Source organism: Ahaetulla prasina, chromosome 5 (genome assembly GCF_028640845.1).
Source record: "Ahaetulla prasina isolate Xishuangbanna chromosome 5, ASM2864084v1, whole genome shotgun sequence".
Classification (NCBI taxonomy): domain Eukaryota; kingdom Metazoa; phylum Chordata; class Lepidosauria; order Squamata; family Colubridae; genus Ahaetulla; species Ahaetulla prasina.
In genome coordinates, this window is record NC_080543.1 from 69,737,524 (window position 1) to 69,759,560 (window position 22,037).

The window sequence follows — 22,037 nt, forward strand, 5'->3', positions numbered from 1 at the left end:
GCGACAGCCAAAAGGTTAGCCATCACTGGTATAAATATATAAAAGGCAGGTTAAAAATGAAAGCAATCTGGCTTGCTTCATTGTTTCTTTAGACAACCCCATATTCCTGTGTAACTTAATATTTTGCTATTTTACGATATTTGAATGTTCAAAATTCCTACCTATCTCAGACTTCAGCCCACAGTTTGGAATTAATGCTTTTTTCTAAATTAAATACTTTTATTGAATAGATCAGATACAGAATGCACAAGTCAAATGTGCAAGTTATACTGCATGCCCTAGGACAGAGGTGTCAAATTCAAGGCCTGGGGGCCGGATCTGGCCCATGGGGTACTTACATCTGGCCCATGGGGCTGCCCTGGAAACAGCAAAGGACCAGCCCGCAGTGCCTCTGCCAGTGAAAGTGGAGCCCTCCTGAGTTCTCTTTTGGCTGGCAGAGCATTGCAGGAGGTCATCACAGCTGAAAATGAAGCTCGCAAGGGCTGCAGACAGCACTCCCAACTTCATTTTCACTGGCAGAGGATTGCATGAGGCCATCACAGCCAAAAACGGAGCCCGTTTTTGCTGGCACAGCACTCAGGCCACCATAGGATCCTCTGACTCAAGTAACATTGAGCTGGCCGTGCCCACCCTGGCCACAGCCCCCCGGCCCCACAAGATCAAACACAACCCTGATGCAGCCCTAAATTGAATTGAGTTTGACACCCCTGCCTGTCAGTGTAGATATATTCATGAACTAGAATAGGCATAGCAGTGGTGGGTTGCTATAGGTTCATCCTGGTTTGGGCAAACCAGTAACGGCGGTGGCAAGAGGCTCCACCCACCTTTCCAGATGCTTCTGCACAGCAGCATCATGTGCACAAGTGCGCACATGGCCATGAGCGAACCAGTAGCAACAGGATTTGCAACCCACTACTGAGGCATAGCAACAAGTCAGCTGATGAGGGCTGTTTGGTGACTGAAACAGTTTGGAGTCTTCTCTGATGGAGGGGAATGGCACAGTCCCTATGGCCCAGGAGGGATGATCTTGGGAGGAGGACAAGGCAATCCTGGGTCTCTTGGGCCTCAGAAGAGTAGGCAGGGTGGAAGAAAGGGTACAGGATGACCAAGCAAGGAGGGGGGAGATGGAAAGGGCAAGCAGTAAAGCAGAGGAGCAATGGAACTCCAGAGACGAGTAACTGCTTCCCCCGCCTGATCACTGAGTGCAGAGAATGGAAAGGAGTCAGCGCAAGGCAGCCTGACTACTTGGGAGGAGGGCACCCCACCCCTCCTCACAAGGCTCACCTGAGGAATAGTATTTAGAGAGATGCCATGAGGAGGGGCTTTTGCCGGGAACCCGTGTTTGTTTTCAGATTACATTCCCCCAGCTTTGAGTCAGACCTGTTGCCTTGTTGTGAAGACTGCTTTTGCTTTGCTTTGAGGACTGCTTTTGCCTTGCTTTGAGGACTACTTTTGCCTTTCTCTGAAAACAGCTTTTGCCTTGCTTTGAGGACTGCTCTTGTCTTGTCCTAGCCTTGACAACTTTGCCTTCGAAAATGCCCTTGTCTCATGCCTGGACTTTTGCTTTGTGGCCTGGCTGGGTAATCTATGAACTGAGGGTGGAGCCTTACTGGTCATGGAGTGTCATTTGTTTAACTATTCCCAAGAGAAATAAAGACCTCTCTGGAGGCTTGTCTAATCATGACCACTTGGGTCATAACACTACCTTTTCATTCCTCTCTATCATCATCTGTATATAAAGAATGGTGCCTGCTGTTAATAATATAAATCAATGGAAACAGTCCAAATTATTGAAATGCTTGATTTTTTATGACCTCAAAACTGCATAGCAAGTTCTTAGGGGAGAACTTTCCTTGCAGCAGTCAAATTTCATACGTGATGAGTGATACAAGATCAGAGCTACCAGAGTTCACAATAACTAGACTGAGTTTTGAAAGCAACCAGAGCACAGTTAATGGTATTTCAACAGACTCCCATGTATGCAATATATATTTTTGTCTACTGTCCATCCTCATACTGTTTATAATTGTATTAGTTGTCTAGCAACCTCTAAAAGTACAAAACGATTAGCAAGTCTCCGAAGAACATAGCTAAAAGATATATGGTCACTGATTCTTTTTCTTTTTTAAAAAATATTTTATTAAATTTCTTTTTTTTTTTGAAAAGTTTTACAAAAAGAAATAAATTTTTCTCCCCCTCCCCCCTCCCTCCCCCCTCCCTCAAAAACCCCCCTCCCCCCCAGACTTCATACATTAAATTTTTAAAGTCACAATCCTTCTCTTTCACATATCCTGACTTCCTCCTTTAAAATCAAAAATTACGTCCTTCATTCAAAGGCAGTCTGATCAATCTCTTAGTCTGATATCTATTTTGAATATAGTCAATCCATTTCTTCCATTCGTTTAAATATTTTTCTTGAGTATTGTCTTTCAAAAAGGCTGAGATTTTGGCCATCTTCGCCAAATTAGAAACTTTCAATATCCATTCTTCTATTGTAGGTGGGTCTTTTTTCTTCAGTACTGTCCAATCAGTAATCTTGCTGCTGTTATCAAGTTCAATATCAATTTAGTATTAGTTACTGTATAATCCATCGTAATCCCTAAAAGGAAAAATTGTGGTTGAAACTTAATCTTCTTCTTCAAAACATTCTGCATAATCCACCAAATTTTTATCCAGAAAGACTTAATTTTCTTACAAGTCCACCATACATGAAAATATGTAGCATCATCACAATTGCATCTCCAACATTTCGCTTGCATATCTGGATACATACATGATAGTTTCTTAGGATCTAAATGCCATCTATAAAACATCTTATAAAAGTTTTCCCTTAAATTCTGCGCTTGCGTAAATTTAACATTTCTAACCCAAATTCTCTCCCAAGTTTCCAACATTATTGGTTCCTGAATATTCTGCACCCAGTTTATCATACAATCCTTTATTAAGTCTCTTTCAGAATCTATTTCTACCAACACATTATACAATCTCTTTATATGCCCCTGGGTTTGATTTCTAATTTGTTTTACCAAATTTTCTTCATTTTGAATAATACCAATTTTCTGATCTTCTTTCCATCTAGCCTGTAACTGTCCATATTGAAACCAAGTATAGTTCCTCCCTTCTTCTTTTAATGTATACGAAGATTTTAGTTGTAAATTTCCCCTCTCATTATATAAAAGTTCTTTGTAAGTAATCATTTCTTGTTCCTGTTCTATACTAATATTCTCTACTGCGTGCCGGGGACTCACCCATATAGGAATTTTAAAATTTAACTTATAATAATACTTCTTCCAAACACGCAAAAGAGCAATTCTCAACACATGATTCTTAAAAGCTTTGTCTACCTTCTTATCGTGTAATAAATATGCATGCCAACCATATAATAAATCATAACCTTCTATATTCAAAATCCTTTCCTCCATTAAGTTAAACCAGTCACTTATTACAGAGAAAACAACTGCTTCATAATAGATTTTTAAATTAGGCAATTTTAATCCTCCTCTTCCCCGTGTATCTTGCATTATTTTCATTTTGACTCTTGCTTTTTTGCCTTCCCATATAAATTTATTAATTCCAATCTGCCATTCTTCCAAATTTTTATCTTTCTTAATTATCGGTATCATCTGAAACAAAAACAAGAATTTAGGTAAAACATTCATTTTTATAGCTGCTATTCTCCCCAACAGAGATAATTGTAATTTTTTCCAAGTATTCATTTCTTTTTGAATTTTGTGCCATAACACATCATAATTATTCTTATACAATTTCACATTTGATGAAGTAAGAAAAACTCCTAAATATTTAACCTTTTTTACAATTTCAAATCCTGTTATTTCCTCTAACTTTTCTTTCTGATTCTTAGTCATGTTTTTTATAACCATTTTGGTTTTATTTTGATTCACTTTAAACCCTGAGACCTTTCCATATTGATTAATTAATTCCAACAAATACACACTTGAGTTTATAGGATGAGTCAACATGATCACCAAATCATCTGCAAATGCTCTCACTTTATATTCATGTCTTCTAATTCTAATACCCTCTATCTCCCTAAATTCTCTTATCTTATCCAATAAGGGCTCCAAGGACATAACAAACAATAAAGGTGATAAGGGACACCCTGCCTCGTTCCTTTTGCAATTTTAAAACTATCTGTCAAACTACCATTAATTATTATCTGAGCTGTTTGCTCTCCATAAATTGCCCTAGGTATTCTTGTAAAGCTATTTCCAAATTGCATTTTATCTGCTAATTTAAATAAAACTCCCAATGCAATCGATCAAAAGCTTTCTCTGCATCCAAAAAAATAAACGCTGCTGGAATTTGATTTTTCTTTTCCAAATATTCTAATAAATTCACTATCTGCCTGACATTATTCCTCATTTGTCTCCCCTTTATAAATCCTGACTGATCAGTATGAAACCTTTGTTGTACAATTTCCATTAACCTATTTGCCATTATATTCGCAAAAATCTTATAATCATTATTCAAGAGTGAAATCGGTCTATAATTCCCAGGCTTGGTACAATCCTGATCCTCCTTTGGTATCAATGAAATAAAAGTAGTTCTCCATGATGGGGGCACTCCTCCCCCCATCTGTATCTGATTAAATAACTCCTTAAGTGGACCTACTATCTCATTCTGTAATTTTTTATAATATATTGCTGTAAATCCATCTGTACCCGGAGATTTACCTAATTTTAATTGCTTTATTCCCAAAATAATTTCTTCAGACATTATAGGCCGATTCAACTCTTTCCTTTGTTCATTAGTTAAACCTTTAACCTTATGTTCTTTCAAGTAATTATCAATATCCATATTCAATATTGTATCTCTAGCATATAAATTTGAATAATATTCCAAGAAAGCTTTTTTAATTTTATCCTGTTGAAATCTCTCTTTACCTTTGTATTCTATTCTTTCTATATTACGTGCTTTCTGTCTTTTCCTTAACATATAAGCCAACCACCTCCCTGATTTATTGGCATTACAAAAAGTATTATGTTTAGCATATTGTATATTTGTTGCCACCTGATCTGCCATTAACATATTAAATTGACTCTGTAATATCTTTATCGCATCATTAATTTTTGAATCATGTGGATTATATACCAGTAATTGTTGTTTCCTCTGAATTTCCTCTTCTAAATCCCTACGCTGTTTTTGTAGTTTTCTCCTCTGTCTACTATTAATATATATCAAAATACCTCTCATATAGGCCTTACTGGCGTCCCACACCATTTCTATCGAAATTCCCTTATTCAAATTATAATCAAAAAATTCTTTCATTTGTTTTTTACATTGATTTACATTATCCTCATATCTAAACAAATTTTCATTTATTCTCCATGATCTTCTTCCTCCTTCATATTGCAACTCCATCCATACGATGGAGATCTATGATCAGTTAAACACCTTGGAAATATCTTTGTTTTCTTAACCCTAGAAAACAAGTCATTGGTAATTAATATAAAATCAATACTTGAAAAAGATTGATGCCTATCCGAAAAATAAGTATAGTCTCTGTCGTCAAAATTCTGCATTCTCCAAATATCTCTCAACTCAAAATCTTCCATCAAATCAAAAAAAAAAGATTTAGGCAATTTTTCATGTGTAGGAATTTTCTTAGAAAGAGTTCTTTTATCTTTTCTAATATCCATTACACCATTCCAATCCCCTAATATAATAAATGTTTTATAATCCTAAAGAGTCAATTTTTCATGTAACAATTTATAAAAATTTTCTTGTTGTTGATTAGGTGCATATATGCCAATCACAAGTGTCTTTTTTCCTTCTAATATCAATTCAATAGCAATATATCTTCCTTGAGTGTCCGCTTCAATTAATTTAGCTGATATATTTTTCTTCAAATATATAACTATACCATTTTTCTTATTCAAAGCAGAAGAAACAAAATGTTTACCTAATTTCGAATTAATCAAATATTTCTGATCTGATAATTTTATATGTGTCTCTTGCAAACATATCACATCGTTTTTAAATTGTTTCAAATAATGGAATATTTTTCTTCTTTTCTGTGCTGAATTCAAACCATTAACATTCCATGTCAAAAATTTATTTGCCATCACTGGCCTCTTGAAGCTTCTGAGCAATTAGCTGAAGACTCTCACTCTTCGGCTTGGCTCCTCCCACAGCTTCAGTAGTAGAATCCCGTTCCTGTCTTTGAAGTCGTTCCTCTATCTCCTTACGCCTAATAGCTCCCCTTGTCACTCTTTGTTCTTGAGGTTGTTCTTGAGATACTGACATCACAGGTGCCGTTTCAGCTTCCCCTCTCTGTTTCTCTTGAAGACTTTTATCCACTGTTTCTACATCCACTTTCAATACATTAAAAAGAAAATCTTTTGCTTTCAATTCAGTATCAATTCGATATCTCCTGCCTTGAAAAAATAATGTTAAGCCAATTGGAACCTCCCATCTATATTGAATCTGATGCTTCTTAAGCTCTTGTGTAAAAAATCTAAAGTCCCTCCTATCCTTTAGCATTTTAGCAGGGATCTCTTTCAGGACCAACACCTCCTGTTCTCCTATTTGCAATTTCTTTTTGTATGTAGCTTGCAAAATCTGATTTCTCATTGTAGAAGTCAAAAAATAAATTACAATATCTCTTGGGAGCTTTTTCTACCTCGCTACCCAAGAATTAACCCTGTATGCTTTATCAATTTGAAAATCAACTTCTCAAGGATCCATTCCTAACATTTCAGCTAGAGCTTCTGATATAACTTTTTAAAGATCTTCTTCCTTCTGATCCTGGAAACCCCTAATTCTCAAAGCCTTCTCCAATGCTCTATATTGCAATACCACCACATGGTCCTCATTTTTGTCCACTTTATTTTGGAGCTCTCCAACTTTATTGTCCAAATACTGATTTGTTTGACTAATTACTTCCACTTTATCCTCCATTACTTCCAAATTTTTTGCCAAACCTTGAAAAGCCATCAATAGATCTTCTCTAATTTTTTTATTAGTCTCTTTAATTTCCTCCCTAAGTTGATCCTTCACACCATGAATATTATTCATAAGTTCTTTAAATCTCTCTTCAGAAACTCTGTTCTGTTCCTTTAACATATCTTCCAAATTTGCTTCAGACCCCCTTCTCATCATGGGAGCTTTTGGTGGTTTAAAAGCTATTTTAATTTAAGTAAAGTCTCTAATTAGAATTGTAAAATGGAAACTTTCACCTTGTTTCCTATGGAGAGCTTCAATTCTATTTGAAACCACAAAAACACAATTCACTTTCACTCACAAGCAGTTTCCAATCCACTTCCTCTCAGACTCCATCTTTTTCTTCACTGAGTTAAAGTAAAAAAAAAGTTCTTTCCTTTTAAAAATGGAGTAGAAGTCAGCTTTCTTCTTACCACCCCAATAATCGAACACTTGTATTTGTCCCGTCTGCATCTAGTATTCAAAACGGAATCAATCGAGCAGGTGGACGTCTTCCTCTCATCCTGCCTAAAGCAGGGTCGAGCCGAGTCCGGAGCAAGGCTGGATTATGCAGGCTCCCCTCCAAGGCTCCACTAAACAAAGCAGAGCCCCTGTGGAGATCTTCTGCTCTCCAACTGCTCTTGGCAATTCCCTTTCACCCAAGGAATGCTTTGAAGTCAACTAACAGCTGGTAAATGCTGTTTCGCTGGCTTTTAATGAAATCTCAGTTCGGGGCGCCCTTAAGGCATCCTCCGAGGAAGACAGAAGCCAACCAGAAATTATTAAATTTCAACAAACTATAAAGTACAAAAATGCAAAAAAAAAAGGGGGGGAAGGTTAATAAAAACAAAATCAAGAGTGCAAAGAAAATAGAAAAAGAGGGACAAGGGGGAAAAGGAGAAAAATAATAATTCTCAACTTTCTTCAGTACAAATACAAATATAAAATAGCATCTTACTCTAAAATCAACAAGAATATACAGTATTTGTATCAGCATAATCTAATTGTCAAATTCCAAAAGTAAATATTTGTTTCTTTTAGTTTCTAGCAAGTAGTTTCCAAGTCTCCCTTATTTAATACATTTCAAAGACAACTTACAGATATGGCCCTCTGTACTACTAAAAATTTCTGCTACTGGTTCTCCAAACCGCTTAAAATTTCTCCAGAACCTGTCAGAACCTGCCGAATTTCACCTGATTTCAATTAATATTAATGGATTGAACTCCTCGGGAAAAATTATAAAATTTTTGACAAAAATTGTAAAAACTAAACATGGATATAGTATGCCTACAAGAAGTTCATATTAAGAAACAATATGGTAACATACTAGAATACCTCAAAATAGGAAAGCTCTATTTATCCCTAGCACAACAAAAGAAGAGAGGAATAGCTCTATATATCAAATAATGGCTAAAACCTAAACAAATATATGCTGAAGAGAAAGGAAGAATACTAATAGTGGAAATCGTAACAAATCAAAAACAAGTGTTGCTTACAGCAATCTATGCACCAAATAATAATCAGAAAGAATTCTATAGGAAATTACATGAAAAAAAACAGAGACTGACTATGAAAATATATGCCTAATAGGTATTTTAACACAGTAGTAGATATCAAAAAAGATTATAAAAGCAATAAAAGAAATTAAAAAAAAGAACATTGCCAAACACATTTTTCGAGATGGCACAAGAACTAAATTTACAAGATGTCTGGAGCGAATTAAATACAAAAAAATAATCAATACACTTTTTACACAAACCAAGGTTGAGAATCGATGAGTATGGATGAACCTAGGACTGAGTGGAAATATAGATTAAGTAGACATAATGATAAATACATGAGCAGATCATAATCCTTTAAAAATGATATGGAGAGGACAGAAGAAAAGGCGGAGATGGACAATAAACCAAAATATCTTGAAAGAATATACACAAACAATGGAAAAAGAAATGTAATTCTTCTTCAAAGAAAATAGGAAAGAAGAAACATCTCTGCAAAATTTGTGCGTTATGACCAAAGTGTACATTCAAGGTTTAACGATAGCATATATGGCAAGGAGGAAAAAAAAGAAAAGAAACAACAACAAAACATATTACAGGATGAACTTAAAAACTTGGAGTTAGTTACAACCCCCCAAAAAATAGAACAAAAGGAAAAAGGGATTGAATAAAACATAGATTAAACTTATTGGTGCAAGAAGAAATGGCACAAAAAGTTAAAATAGTGAAACAATTTTTTTCGAGCATGCAAATAAACCAGGGAGATAGCTAGCATACAAAATAAAAAAAGAGAAAAGAGAAGAAATTAATACAACAACTGCAGGATGGGAAAGGAAGTCTACACTATTGGATGGAAGATTAAAAAAAAACATAATTCAAAAATCCTTTAAGTCTGTACTGCCAAGATAACATACCGGAAGATGGTATTGAATAATATTTAGACAAGAGGGGTCTAACCAAAATACCGAATACAAAGAGAATGATGTTAAACAGCAAAATAACTATGATGTAAATAACGGAGGCAATTAAGAAACAAAGAAATAATAAGACACCAGGGCCTGACGGACTTCCTCCAGAATTGTACAAAGCTATACAAACAACCATCCAACCAGCCTTTCAACCATCCATCCAACCAACCATATCAACAAATAGTCAAGTACCCAACATCCAAACACTCACCACCCAAAACATCCATCCACCCATCCAACCTCCTATACAACCACCAGTTATACATATCCCTCAACCAACTAACATTCTAAACTAGGTATGTACGCCCCTTACCTCTTTAACACCTCTCTCTACAGATTTTAAATGTAAATTGATGAATGCAAGAAGTATTGTTAACAAATTACATGAATTTATCCTCCTGCTAAACAGTGGTACATTTGATATTATATTTATTTGTGAAACATGGCTAATCTCATCCATCCCTGACTCCATTGTTTTAAACAAAGAATATCAAGTTTACCGTTCAGATCGTGAAAATCGAAGAGGTGGTGGAGTGGCTATTTTCTATAAAAAGTCACTGAATCTAAAAAACATTCAAGTTGCACACAAACTTTCTCTTTCTGAAACTATTGTATGCGACCTATCATCTAATACCACACTTTGATTCATTCTATGCTACAGAGCCCCTGACTATGACATTACCCATGTAAACATGCTAACCTCACTGCTAACATAGGCTGCCTCTTGCCCATATCCACTCATCTTCCTGGGTGACCTAAATTTACCTCTCATCAACTGGATAACAAATGAATGTACAACTGATCCAATCCATACTACAATATACAACGCTGTTACAAACCTAGATCTTGAACAACTTGTAACTAACAGTACAAGACTAAACAACTGCCTTGACCTCATCTTCTGCAACAACACCAATACTATTTATGGACTACAAATAAGAGAACCCTTTTCCAACAGTGATCATTGCATGATTGACTTCCGTCTTAATATACGTCGTCACTTAAATCGTCATATCAATAGCATTCCCATCTACAAAAAAGCCAATTATGACCTTATAAACAATGATCTTTCATCTCTGGACTGGCAAAATCTGTTCTCAACCTGTATAACTGCTGAAGACCACTATAGAGTTTTCCTACTCGAAATCAACAGAGTCATCAAACTATACGTACCACAAACTACCACCAAGATCAGGAAAAGCAAACTACCCATATCAATAAAAAAGTTTCAATCTAAAAAAAAATTCCTCTGGAAAAGAAACAAAAAGGGCTATGTAGCAAATTTTAAAAATCGCTACAGAACTATATGCAACCAAATAAAAACCGAATGCACAAATTACCACACCAAGCAAGAAGAGGATCTTCTGTGCACTAATTCCAGTCGTGCCTTCTATAATTTTGTCAACAACAAGCTTAAAGACTCTAGATCAGGGGTGTCCAAACTTGGCCCCTTGAAGAGTGGTGGACTTCAACTCCCAGAATTCCCCAGCCAGCATGAGCTATAAATATGAGCAAGTTGCTGGCTGGGGAATTCTGGGAGTTGAAGTCCACCACTCTTCAAGGGGCCAAGTTTGGACATCCCTGCTCTAAATCCATGCCATCACTAAAAGATTCTAACTGCAATGAATACAATAACGAAGTAACTAAAGCAAACCTCTTTAACAAATTCTTTGGCTCAGTTTTTGTCAACAGTGATGGCACATATCCCACATTCCCAAATCGTACAAGCAATGAGTATGACGACTTAACAAATATAGATTTTACAGAAGAAAATGTTGGAAAAGCTCTTTGTAACTTGAAACCATCTCTATCCATTGGACCTGATGGACTTTGTGCTTACTTCTTAAAAAAACTCTCTAGTAATTTAGAAGAACCCCTAAGTATAATCTTTAATAAAACTTTCACAACCAGTTCCCTTCCCAATCTCTGGTCACTAGCCACAGTCATTCCAGTTTTCAAAAAAGGCGACCCCAGCTTAGTTGAAAATTATAGACCAATCTCCCTATGCTGCGTCGCCTGCAAAGTAATGGAATCCATCATCAACCAATCCATTACCTTGCACTTAGAAATACACAACCTTCTCTCAAATAAACAATTTGGCTTCAGAAAAAAATTATCATGCAACTTACAACTTCTCCACTGTAAAAACCTATGGACTACAAATCTTGATCTAGGTAAATCAATAGATGCAATATACATAGACTTCTGTAAAGCTTTTAACTCAGTAGTACATGATAAACTTCTCCTAAAATTAAAATCCTATGGCATTTCAGGACCCTTACACAACTGGATATCTGCTTTTCTGTCAAACAGACAAGTAGTTAAAATTGGTAATGCTCTATCAAATCCTGTTCCTGTCAAGAGTGGTGTTCCTCAAGGTAGCATTCTTGGACCAACTCTCTTTATAATATACATAAATGATCTTTGTGATCATATCTCAAGTAACTGTGTTCTCTTTGCTGACGATGTCAAACTTTTCAACACCACTGACAATACATCCACAATTCAAAAGGACCTTGATCATCTAACTGCTTGGTCTAAAATTTGGCAACTACAAATCTCAACCAGTAAATGCTCAGTCTTGCATATTGGAAGAAAGAACCCAATCACAAAGTACATGCTTGATGGACATTACCTCACAGATGACCCCCACCCTGTCAAAGACCTTGGAGTTTTTATATCTAACGATCTAAGTGCCAAAGCCCACTGCATCTATATAGCAAAAAAGGCTCTAAGAGTTGTTAACTTAATTCTACGTAGCTTCTTTTCAAAAAACACCACGCTACTGATCAGAGCATATAAAACATTTGCTAGGCCAATTCTTGATTACTGCTCGCCTATTAGGAACCCATACCATATATCTGATATCAATACAGTTGAGCGTGTCCAAAGGTATTTTACGAGAAGAGTTCTCCACTCCTCCGAAACCAATAAAATACCTTATTCCACCAGACTTGATATCCTGGGTCTAGAAAACTTGGAACTTTGTCGCCTTCGACAGGACCTGGGTTTAGCTCATAAAATCATCCGTTGTAATGTCCTTCCTGTCAATGACTTCTTTAGTTTCAATAACAATAACACAAGAGCTACCAACAGATTTAAACTCAATGTCAACCGCTCCAGTTTAGATTGCAGAAAACACGATTTCTGTAACAGAATTATATATGCTTGGAATGCATTACCTGACTGTGTGGTCTCTTCTCATAACCCCAAAAGCTTTACTCAAAATCTATCCACGGTTGACCTCACCACATTCCTAAGAGGAATCAAAGGGGCGTGCATAAGAGCACAAATGTGCCTACCGTTCCTGTCCTATTGTTTCTTCCCCTATATATATATGTTTATATTACCTTGTTTCTCCTCATATATATGTTTATATATTTTATAATCCTTTATGTAATGCTTGTATATATTGTTACGACAAATAAATAAATAAATAAAATAAAAATATACAAGGACCATTAGAGGAGTCGATGTTGGAGATATATAATGAAGCACTAGCAGAACTAAGTTACCAAAATCATGGACAGAGACATTCATTGCATTAATACCGAAAGAAAATACAGACCATGAACAGATAAAAAACTATAGGCAAAATATTTGCATCCATAATGGCAGAAAGATTAAAAAGAATATTAAATGAAATTATTCATTCAGATCAAAATGGGTTCCTACCAAAAAGACAGCTGAGAAACAACACCAGGATGATTATGAACATCCTGGAATACTATGAAGTGCACCCTGGGAAACAATTAGCACTGATCTTCCTAGATGCACAAAAAGCGGTCACAACTTTAATTGGCAATTCATCATTCAACAATTAAAAACTATGGTCTTCGGAGAGAAATTTGTAGGGATGATATGCTCAATATATTCTATTCAGACAGCGAAAGTGATAATAAATGGGGAAACAACAGAAAAATTTAAAATAGCTAAGGGTGTAAGACAAGGATGCCCCCTTTCACTCTTGTTATTTATCCTATCATTAGAAATACTGTTGGGACATATCAGACAGGAACAAGAAATAAAAGGTCTACAAATAAACAAGGAAGAATATAAGGTGCAAGCATTTGCCAATGATTTAGTATTTATCGTAGAAGAACCATTGGAAACAGGGCCTAAACTAATTCAGAAATTAGAAGAATTTGGTAAAGTGGCTGGACTCAAAATAAATAAAGACAAGACAAAGATAATAGGTAAAAATCTGACCAATAAAGAGAAAAAAGAACTAGAGGGGAAAATTGATATCCAGATAGCCAAGAAAGTTAAATACCTGGGAATCTAATGGCAAAATGTTCATCAATCAAAGAGTATAATTACAATAACCTACTTCAGCAAATAAAAAAGGACCTGGAGAATTGGGAAAAATTACAACTCTCGTTAATTGGAAGAATTGCCACAATTAAAATGAACGTATTACCAAATAATTTATTTTTATTTCAAAGAGTACCGATAAAATTAGGAAATAATTTTTTTGAAGAACTAAACAAAATAACAACAAAATTTATTTGGCTAGGGAAAAAACCAAGAATAAAATTTAAACTATTACAAGACAGTAGAAATAAAGGCGGTTTTGGACTCCTGGAGTAGGAGTTATATTATCAAGCAGCAGTGTTGATATGGGTAAAAGATTGGATAAACCTAAAAAATAAGAGGATTCTGGCAATAGAAGGCCATGATTTACAGGTTGGCATGCATTTATATGGGAAGGGACAAACAAAACACATACCTAGTTTCAAAGACATCATATTAGAGCTGCTCTTTTACTAGTATGGGGAAAAATAAAGAACCATTACAATGAAATACCAGTTTGGCTATCAACTATGGAAGTACTAATATACCTGAATGTGTTGGATTTAGACAAAATAACAAGATATAAAGACATACTAGATGACCAAGAAAAATTAAAAATGAATCAAGAATTGAAAAACCAGGAAATTGAAATAGATTGGTGGCCGTACCTGAAAATCCAGACAAAATATAAAAAAGATGTAGAAAAATATGGTTTCTATAGGGAACAACAAGAGCTGGACAAAATATTACAGGGGGTGGAGGAAAAGATGATAAAAAATTTACAATTATTTATTGAGATTTAAAATGGAAGCAGAAACGGTTAAAGAAACTATGATAACTTGGGCAAAAAACTTTGGTTATACTATAGAATTAGAGAAATGGGAAAAATTGTGGGAAAAAAATTATAAAATGACAATGTCAGTGGCATACAAAGAAAATTTATTTAAAACATTTTATTGCTGGCAATTGTCCCCAGCGGGATTAGCAAAAATGTTCTCAAATAGACCAGCTGATTGTTGAAAATGTAAACAGAAGCAGGCAACATACTACCAGAAACAAAGAAATATTGGATAAAGATAAGAAACTGGCTAAAGGAAATTATCCAACAACAAATAGATCTAAAACTGGAGTTATTTCTATTAGGTATATTAACAGGAAATGATAATAAAAAAATTCAATACATAATGTTACATACAAGTGAAACTCAAAAAATTAGAATATCGTGCAAAAGTTCATTTATTTCAGTAATGCAACTTAAAAGATGAAACTAATATATGAGATAGACTCATTACATGCAAAGCGAGATAGTTCACACCTTGATTTGTCATAATTTTGATGATTATGGCTTACAGCTCATGAAAACCCCAAATTCACAATCTCAGAAAATTAGAATATTACATGAAATCAATAAAACAAGGATTGTACATAGAACAATATCAGACCTCTGAAAAGTATAAGCATGCGTATGTACTCAGTACTTGGTTTGGGCCCCTTTTGCATCAATTACTGCGTCAATGCGGCGTGGCATGGATGCTATCAGCGTGTGGCACTGCTGAGGTGTTATGGAAGACCAGGATTCTTCAATAGCGGCCTTCAGCTCTTCTGCATTGTTCGGTTTCATGTCTCTCATCTTTCTCTTGGCAATGCCCCATAGATTCTCTATGGGGTTCAGGTCAGGTGAGTTTTAATAATTTCTCTGTAGAACTGTATCAGCAGCTCCTTGGGCAGTTTGAGCTTTCTGAGTTGGCACAGAAAAAACATTCTTTGTTGTGCTTTTTTGATGACATTTTTGATGTTAGCTGTCCATTTTAGATCTTGAGATATGGTAGAACCTAGAAATTTGAAGCTCTCTACTGTTGATGCTGTGTTGTCTAGTATTGTAAGAGGTGGAAGTATGGAAGGGTTTATCCTAAAGTTTACCACCATTTCTACGGTTTTAAGTGTGTTCAGTTCCAGATTGTTCCAGTCGCACCACGAGGCTAGTTGTTCAACCTCCCGTCTGTATTCATCATTGTCTTGAATGACACCGATCACTTTTGTAGGTCATCTGCGAACTTCAGTAGTTTAACGGCTGGATCGTTAGAGATTCAGTCATTGGTATACAGAGAGAAGAGAAGTGGAGAGAGCACACAGCCTTGTGGGACCCCTGTGCTAATTGTGCAGGTATCTGCTGTGATTCTGCTTAGCTTCACCTGCTGCTTCCTGTTTGTTAGGAAGCTTATGATCCATATATTGAATTCCAGTATGACATGGTCACTTTCACCCATTATCCAGCAACTTCTACTCCCTGTATCACTTCTTCTCTGTTAGTATGAATTAGGTCCAGTATATCTTTATTTTTTTTAAATTTCATTTTGTCACAACAGTATACACAAACATCGACATAAATCAACAACACATCATAAAAGAAATATATATATATAAGCAAAAGTATGCAACAACTATGTTAATTTGATATAATGAAGGGAACAATAGGACAGGAACGGTAGGCACTTTTGTGTTCTTATGCACACCCCTTATAGTCCTCTTAGGAATGGGGTGAGGTTAATAGTAGACAGTTTTTGGTTGAAGATTTTGGGATTTTGAGTAGAGACTATAGAGTCAGGTAATAAAGTCGGGCATACTTCTACTTCGCTCCTCTACCTTTTGGATGGCAAAGTTGTCAGCTAGGTTGGTTAGGAATCTGTTTGATCTCCCACTTGCTGCAGAGTTTGTCTCCCAGTTGATATCTGGATAGTTAAAATCTCCTGTTACTACTGTGGTATGCGTCCTACATACATTTGTTTATTTATTTATTTATTTATTTTTATTTATTTATCGTATTTATATACCGCCCTATCTCCCTAGGGACTCAGGGCGGTTCACAGGCAGATAAAAAAGTACAAATAAATACAAAATAAAATAACAATTAAAAAACTTATTCTACACACCCGAATAATTAAAAAGCAATATAAATAATAAAACCCATTAAAACCAATATAAATTTAAAATCTAGTCCAGTCCTGTGCAGATGAATAAATATGTTTTAAGCTCGCGGCGGAAGGTTCGGAGATGCGGAAGTTGGCGAAGTCCTGGTGGGAGTTCGTTCCAGAGGGTGGGAGCCCCCACAGAGAAGGCCCTTCCCCTGGGTGTCGCCAAACGACACTGTCTAGCAGACGGCACCCTGAGGAGTCCCTCTCTGTGAGAGCGCACGGGTCGGTGAGAGGTATTCGGTAGCAGCAGGCAGTCCCGTAAATAGCCCAGCCCTATGCCATGGAGCGCTTTAAAGATAGTTACCAAAACCTTGAAGCGCACCTGGAAGGCCACAGGTAGCCAGTGCAGTCTGCACAGGAGAGGTGTCACATGGGAGCCACGAGGGGCTCCCTCTATCACCCGCGCAGCCGCATTCTGAACTAACTGAAGCCTCCGGATGCCCTTCAAGGGGAGCCCCATGTAGAGAGCATTGCAGTAATCCAGACGAGACGTCACGAGGGCGTGAGTGACCGTGCACAGGGCATCCCGGTCTAGAAAGGGGCGCAACTGGCGAACCAGGCGAACCTGGTAAAAAGCTCTCCTGGAGACGGCTGTCAAATGATCTTCAAAAGACAGCCGTTCATCCAGGAGGACGCCCAAGTTGCGCACCCTCTCCATCGGGGCCAATGACTCGCCCCCAACAGTTAGCCGCGGACTCAGCTGACTGTACCGGGATGCCGGCATCCACAGCCACTCTGTCTTGGAGGGATTGAGCTTGAGCCTGTTTCTCCCCATCCAGACCCGTACGGCTTCCAGACACCGGGACAGCACTTCGATGGCTTCGTTGGGGTGGCCCGGTGTGGAAAAGTACAGCTGAGTGTCATCAGCGTACAGCTGGTACCTCACACCGAAGCCACTGATGATCTCACCCAACGGCTTCATATAGATGTTGAACAGAAGGGGCGAGAGAATCGACCCCTGCGGCACCCCACAAGTGAGGCGCCTCGGGGTCGACCTCTGCCCCCCTGTCAACACCGTCTGCGACCGATCGGAGAGATAGGAGGAGAACCACCGATAAACGGTGCCTCCCACTCCCAATCCCTCCAACCGGCGCAGCAGGATACCATGGTCGATGGTATCAAAAGCCGCTGAGAGGTCTAATAGGACCAGGGCAGAGGAGCAACCCCTATCCCTGGCCCTCCAGAGATCATCCACCAACGCGACCAAAGCCGTCTCCGTGCTGTATCCGGGCCGGAAACCGGACTGGAACGGGTCTAGATAGACAGTTTCCTCCAGGTGCCGGGGAAACTGACATGCCACCATCCTCTCAACAACCTCCGCGGCGAGGCGAGGGTTGGAGACCGGACGATAATTACCTAAAACAGCCGGGTCCAGGGAAGGCTTCTTGAGGAGGGGCCTCACCACCGCCTCTTTCAAGGCGGTCGGAAAGACTCCCTCCAGCAAAAAAGCATTTGTAATCGCCTGGAGCCAGCCTCGTGTCACCTCCTGAGTGGCCAGTACCAACCAGGAGGGGCACGGGTCCAATAAACACGTGGTGGCATTCAACCTACCCAGCAACCTGTCCATGTCCTCGGGAGCCACAGGGTCAAACTCATCCCAAACAATGTCAACAAGACCGCCCTCAGACGCCCCATCCGGATCCCCGCAATTTTGGTCCAGACCGTCCCGAAGCTGAACGATTTTATCGTATAGATAACCGTTAAACTCCTCAGCACATCCCTGCAACGGGTCATCCCGCTCCCCCTGGTGAAGGAGGGAACGAGTCACCCGAAACAGAGCGGCTGGGCGGTTATCTGCCGATGCAATGAGGGACGAGACGTAGCAACGTCTCGCTTCCCTCAGTGCCACAAGGTAGGTCCTATTATAGGACCTAACTTGTGTCCGATCAGCCTCCAAACGACTGGACCTCCACGAACTCTCTAGGCGTCTTCTCCGGCGTTTCATCCCCCTCAGCTCCTCGGAGAACCAAGGAGCCAGTTGGGATCTACGCCGGGTCAGAGGCCGCAAAGGCACGACGCGGTCTAAAGCCCCAGCCGCGGCCCGTTCCCAGGCCGCGGCTAGTTCCTCAGCCGTGCCGTGAGCCAGACCCTCAGGAAATGGCCCAAGCTCCATCTGGAACCTCTCCGGGTCCATCAGGTGCCTGGGACGGAACCAGCGTATTGGTTCCGTCTCCCTGCGGCGGTGAGTAGTGGTCAGAAAGTCTAGGCGAAGGAGGGAGTGATCTGACCATGACAAAGGTTCAGTGACTACATCCCTCAAGTCCAGATCCTTCAACCACTGACCAGAGATGAAAATCAAGTCCAGCGTGCCACCCCCCGTGTGAGTAGGGCCATCAACTACTTGGGTCAGGTCCAAGGCCGTCATGGAAGCCATGAACTCCCGAGCTGCTGTCGATGATGTGCCGGAAGATGGCAAGTTGAAGTCCCCCATAACTATTATTAATTGTTAACTGTTGGCAAAGAGTTCATCTATTTCTTCTGATTGGTTGGTTGGCCTGTAATATACACCTATGGCAATGTCACTTTTTTCCCTTTTATATTGATCCCTATATATTCTGGAAGGGTTTTATCTTTGATCATGTGCATTTCTGTAGATATGTAGTGGTCACTTACGTATAGTATAACTCCATCTCCTCAACAACATCCTCTTTTTGTTGACCTGTTTGTTTTGAACAATTTGTATCCATCCATCAGTACATTCCAGTCTTGGGTTTCATCCCACCAGGTTTATGTAATGGCAACTATGTCATATGTACCCTCATGTACTATTGCTTCTAATCCACTCTGTTCCCAAAGTTTTGAGCATTTATAAATAAGCATTTAAAACTTTTATATCTGTCCATGGATATGGTTCCTGCATCTCCTAATTGTTGTTTGGGTTTTTCTTTTTACCCATCACTTCCTACCTCATTGTTTGAGTTGTTTTCTTGAGATTTATGATTGGTTTTATGTTCTAGAGATTATAAAGCTTGGTCACACTCCCCCTCAATTTTAGTATAAAGCCCTTCTGATGAATTGGGTCAGTCTTGTTCAAAATACATTTTCTCCTGTTTTCGTGAGGTGCAGCCCATCCCTTGCCAAAAGTCCTTCTTTTGGGTAATGTACCCCATGGTCCAGGAAACCAAAGTTTTCTTGGCAACACCAACCCTTTAGCCTGTGATTTCTTTCTAGGATTCTTTTTCCCCTCAATGGGTGTTGACCTTTTGTTGGGAGTAATGTTGAAAACACTATTTATGCTCCTAGCTCCTTAACTTTATTGCCTAGTTCAATAATGGCTAACCTTTTTGCTGTCCACACCCATAATGCCATGCCCCCCACATGCCATGCCCCCCATGCATGCATGTGTGACCACCCCATGCTTCCCCCGCACATGTGTTTGTGCCCCCTGCACCCCCTGCACTGCAAGAGTGCACATTTCCCCATGCTCCCCCCCATCTTACATGCATGTGCACATGATCCCTTACTGTCCATTTTGGGCCTGGCAGGCCTCTGAAGCCTCCTGGAATCAAAAACAGGCTGTGGGATGGGCGTACCGCTCCTCCCTGCGCTTCCCCCATCCCCCTGCACATGCATGTGAGACCCCCTCGCACCTCCACACATGCACGCGAGAACCCCCATGCATGTGCACTCATCTCCTGCATGCGTCCCACTCCCACGCCAGAGACCTGAAAATCACCTGGCCATGGGAGGCACACTTGCATGCGTGGTGGAGCTGAGCTGGATGATGGCTCATATGCCCACAGAGAGGGCTCCACGTGCCACCTGTGGCACTCATACCATAGGTTTGCCATCACAGGCCTAGTTGTTTATAATCTCTCAATATTGTACTCAGGTTCTTTTTTATGTCATTCATCCCAGTGTGAAGGAGGACGAAAGGGTAGTGATCTGTGGGCTTAATTATTTAGTTAGGTTCTCAGCCATTTTCGGGGACAAACAGTATTAAAACAAAACAAAAAAGCTGACTACATTGCTAATGAAGGCAGCTGGAATAAATAATAATGCAAAAATGATTTCCATTACAAAAAAAATGTATTAACACACTTTCCCCTTGTCAGTAACTTCTTAACCAAACTGTTACTGTGGTTACAGAAACTCTAGTATCCAAGGAAACTATCATCTCCAAACAAGAAATGCCATCATCTTTGCTTCTAGAGGTACCAGCCCTGGTTGATTTCAATAAGGCATGGGCAGATCTCAATGACTGGCTTTCTCAATTGGATCGAGTGATACAATCCCATATAGTTACCGTCAGTGATCTTGATGAAATCAATGACATGATCATCAGACAAAAGGTATGTAAAATATTTAGACACTGATTTTCCTATGTGTTAGCACAAATAGATACAATAACATGTCTATAAATGTAAAAAAAATTAAAATCTTTTGAATTAATTTTTTAGCAAACCTGTTTTAAATAGAAGTCTGATTTGTTTTTTTTTCCACACTAGTGTTTAAATATTTGCAAAGAGTATAAATTAAAAAAAAAAAAACCAGTCTACATATCGTTTTTATTATTTATTTATTTATTTATTTTATTTGATTTTTATACCGCCCTTCTCCCGAAGGACTCAGGGCGGTGTACAGGCATAATAAAACCGACAATACAATATACAAGTTTAAAATACGATTTAAAAAACTTATTTAAATTAGCCCAGTGATTAAAATTTACCATACTAAAACCCCATTTAAAATTAATAAATATAACATTAAAATCCCAATTTAAGCCAACCCCCGCGCGGATAAAAAGATGAGTCTTGAGTTCGTGACGAAATGTCCGAAGGTCAGGTATTTGGCGTAAACCCGGGGGAAGCTCGTTCCAGAGTGTGGGAGCCCCCACAGAGAAGGCCCTTCCCCTGGGGGCCGCCAGCCGACATTGTTTGGCGGACGGCACCCTGAGAAGTCCCTCTCTGTGGGAGCGTACGGGTCGGTGGGAGGCGTGTGGTAACAGCAGGCGGTCCCGTAAGTACCCAGGTCCTAAGCCATGGAGCGCTTTAAAGGTCATAACCAACACCTTAAAGTGTTGGAACAATTTTCCTTATATTTGGATTCCATGCCAAATTATCTTCAGAAACTATATATAACTTGAAATAATGCATACAAATTATTCTTTGCCTTTGTATGTTGGAATATCTTTTTTGAAAAGTTACAGTTCTATTATTAAAAATATTTTCAATCCCCCTTTTTAAAAAGAGCATACCATTTTATTAGCAAATAAGACTAGTTATCTTTGTAAAACAGAAAAAATGTAGAATTTATATATCTACTGTAAAATTAATAAAATAATTTATTTAATAATTTATTTAAAAATAATGACTTCTTCCAAATCTAATGCAGTTTTATGATCACAGCTTTATGATCATAAC

General features: G+C 38.5%; 1 protein-coding gene across 8 annotated transcripts in view; it reads left to right on the plus strand.

Moving 5' to 3' along the window:
- The window catches only part of DMD (dystrophin), a 1,918,566-nt gene that overhangs the window by 1,210,041 nt on the left and 686,488 nt on the right, over positions 1-22,037 (plus strand). For all 8 annotated transcript variants that reach the window (XR_009155503.1, XR_009155504.1, XM_058186507.1 and 5 more), the window contains one exon: positions 20,764-20,966. Coding sequence is in view for 6 of the 8 variants with exons in the window: in XM_058186507.1 (XP_058042490.1) it covers positions 20,764-20,966 (203 nt within the window). In the remaining 2 variants the exon portion in view is untranslated. The remainder of the gene's footprint in view (positions 1-20,763; positions 20,967-22,037) is intronic.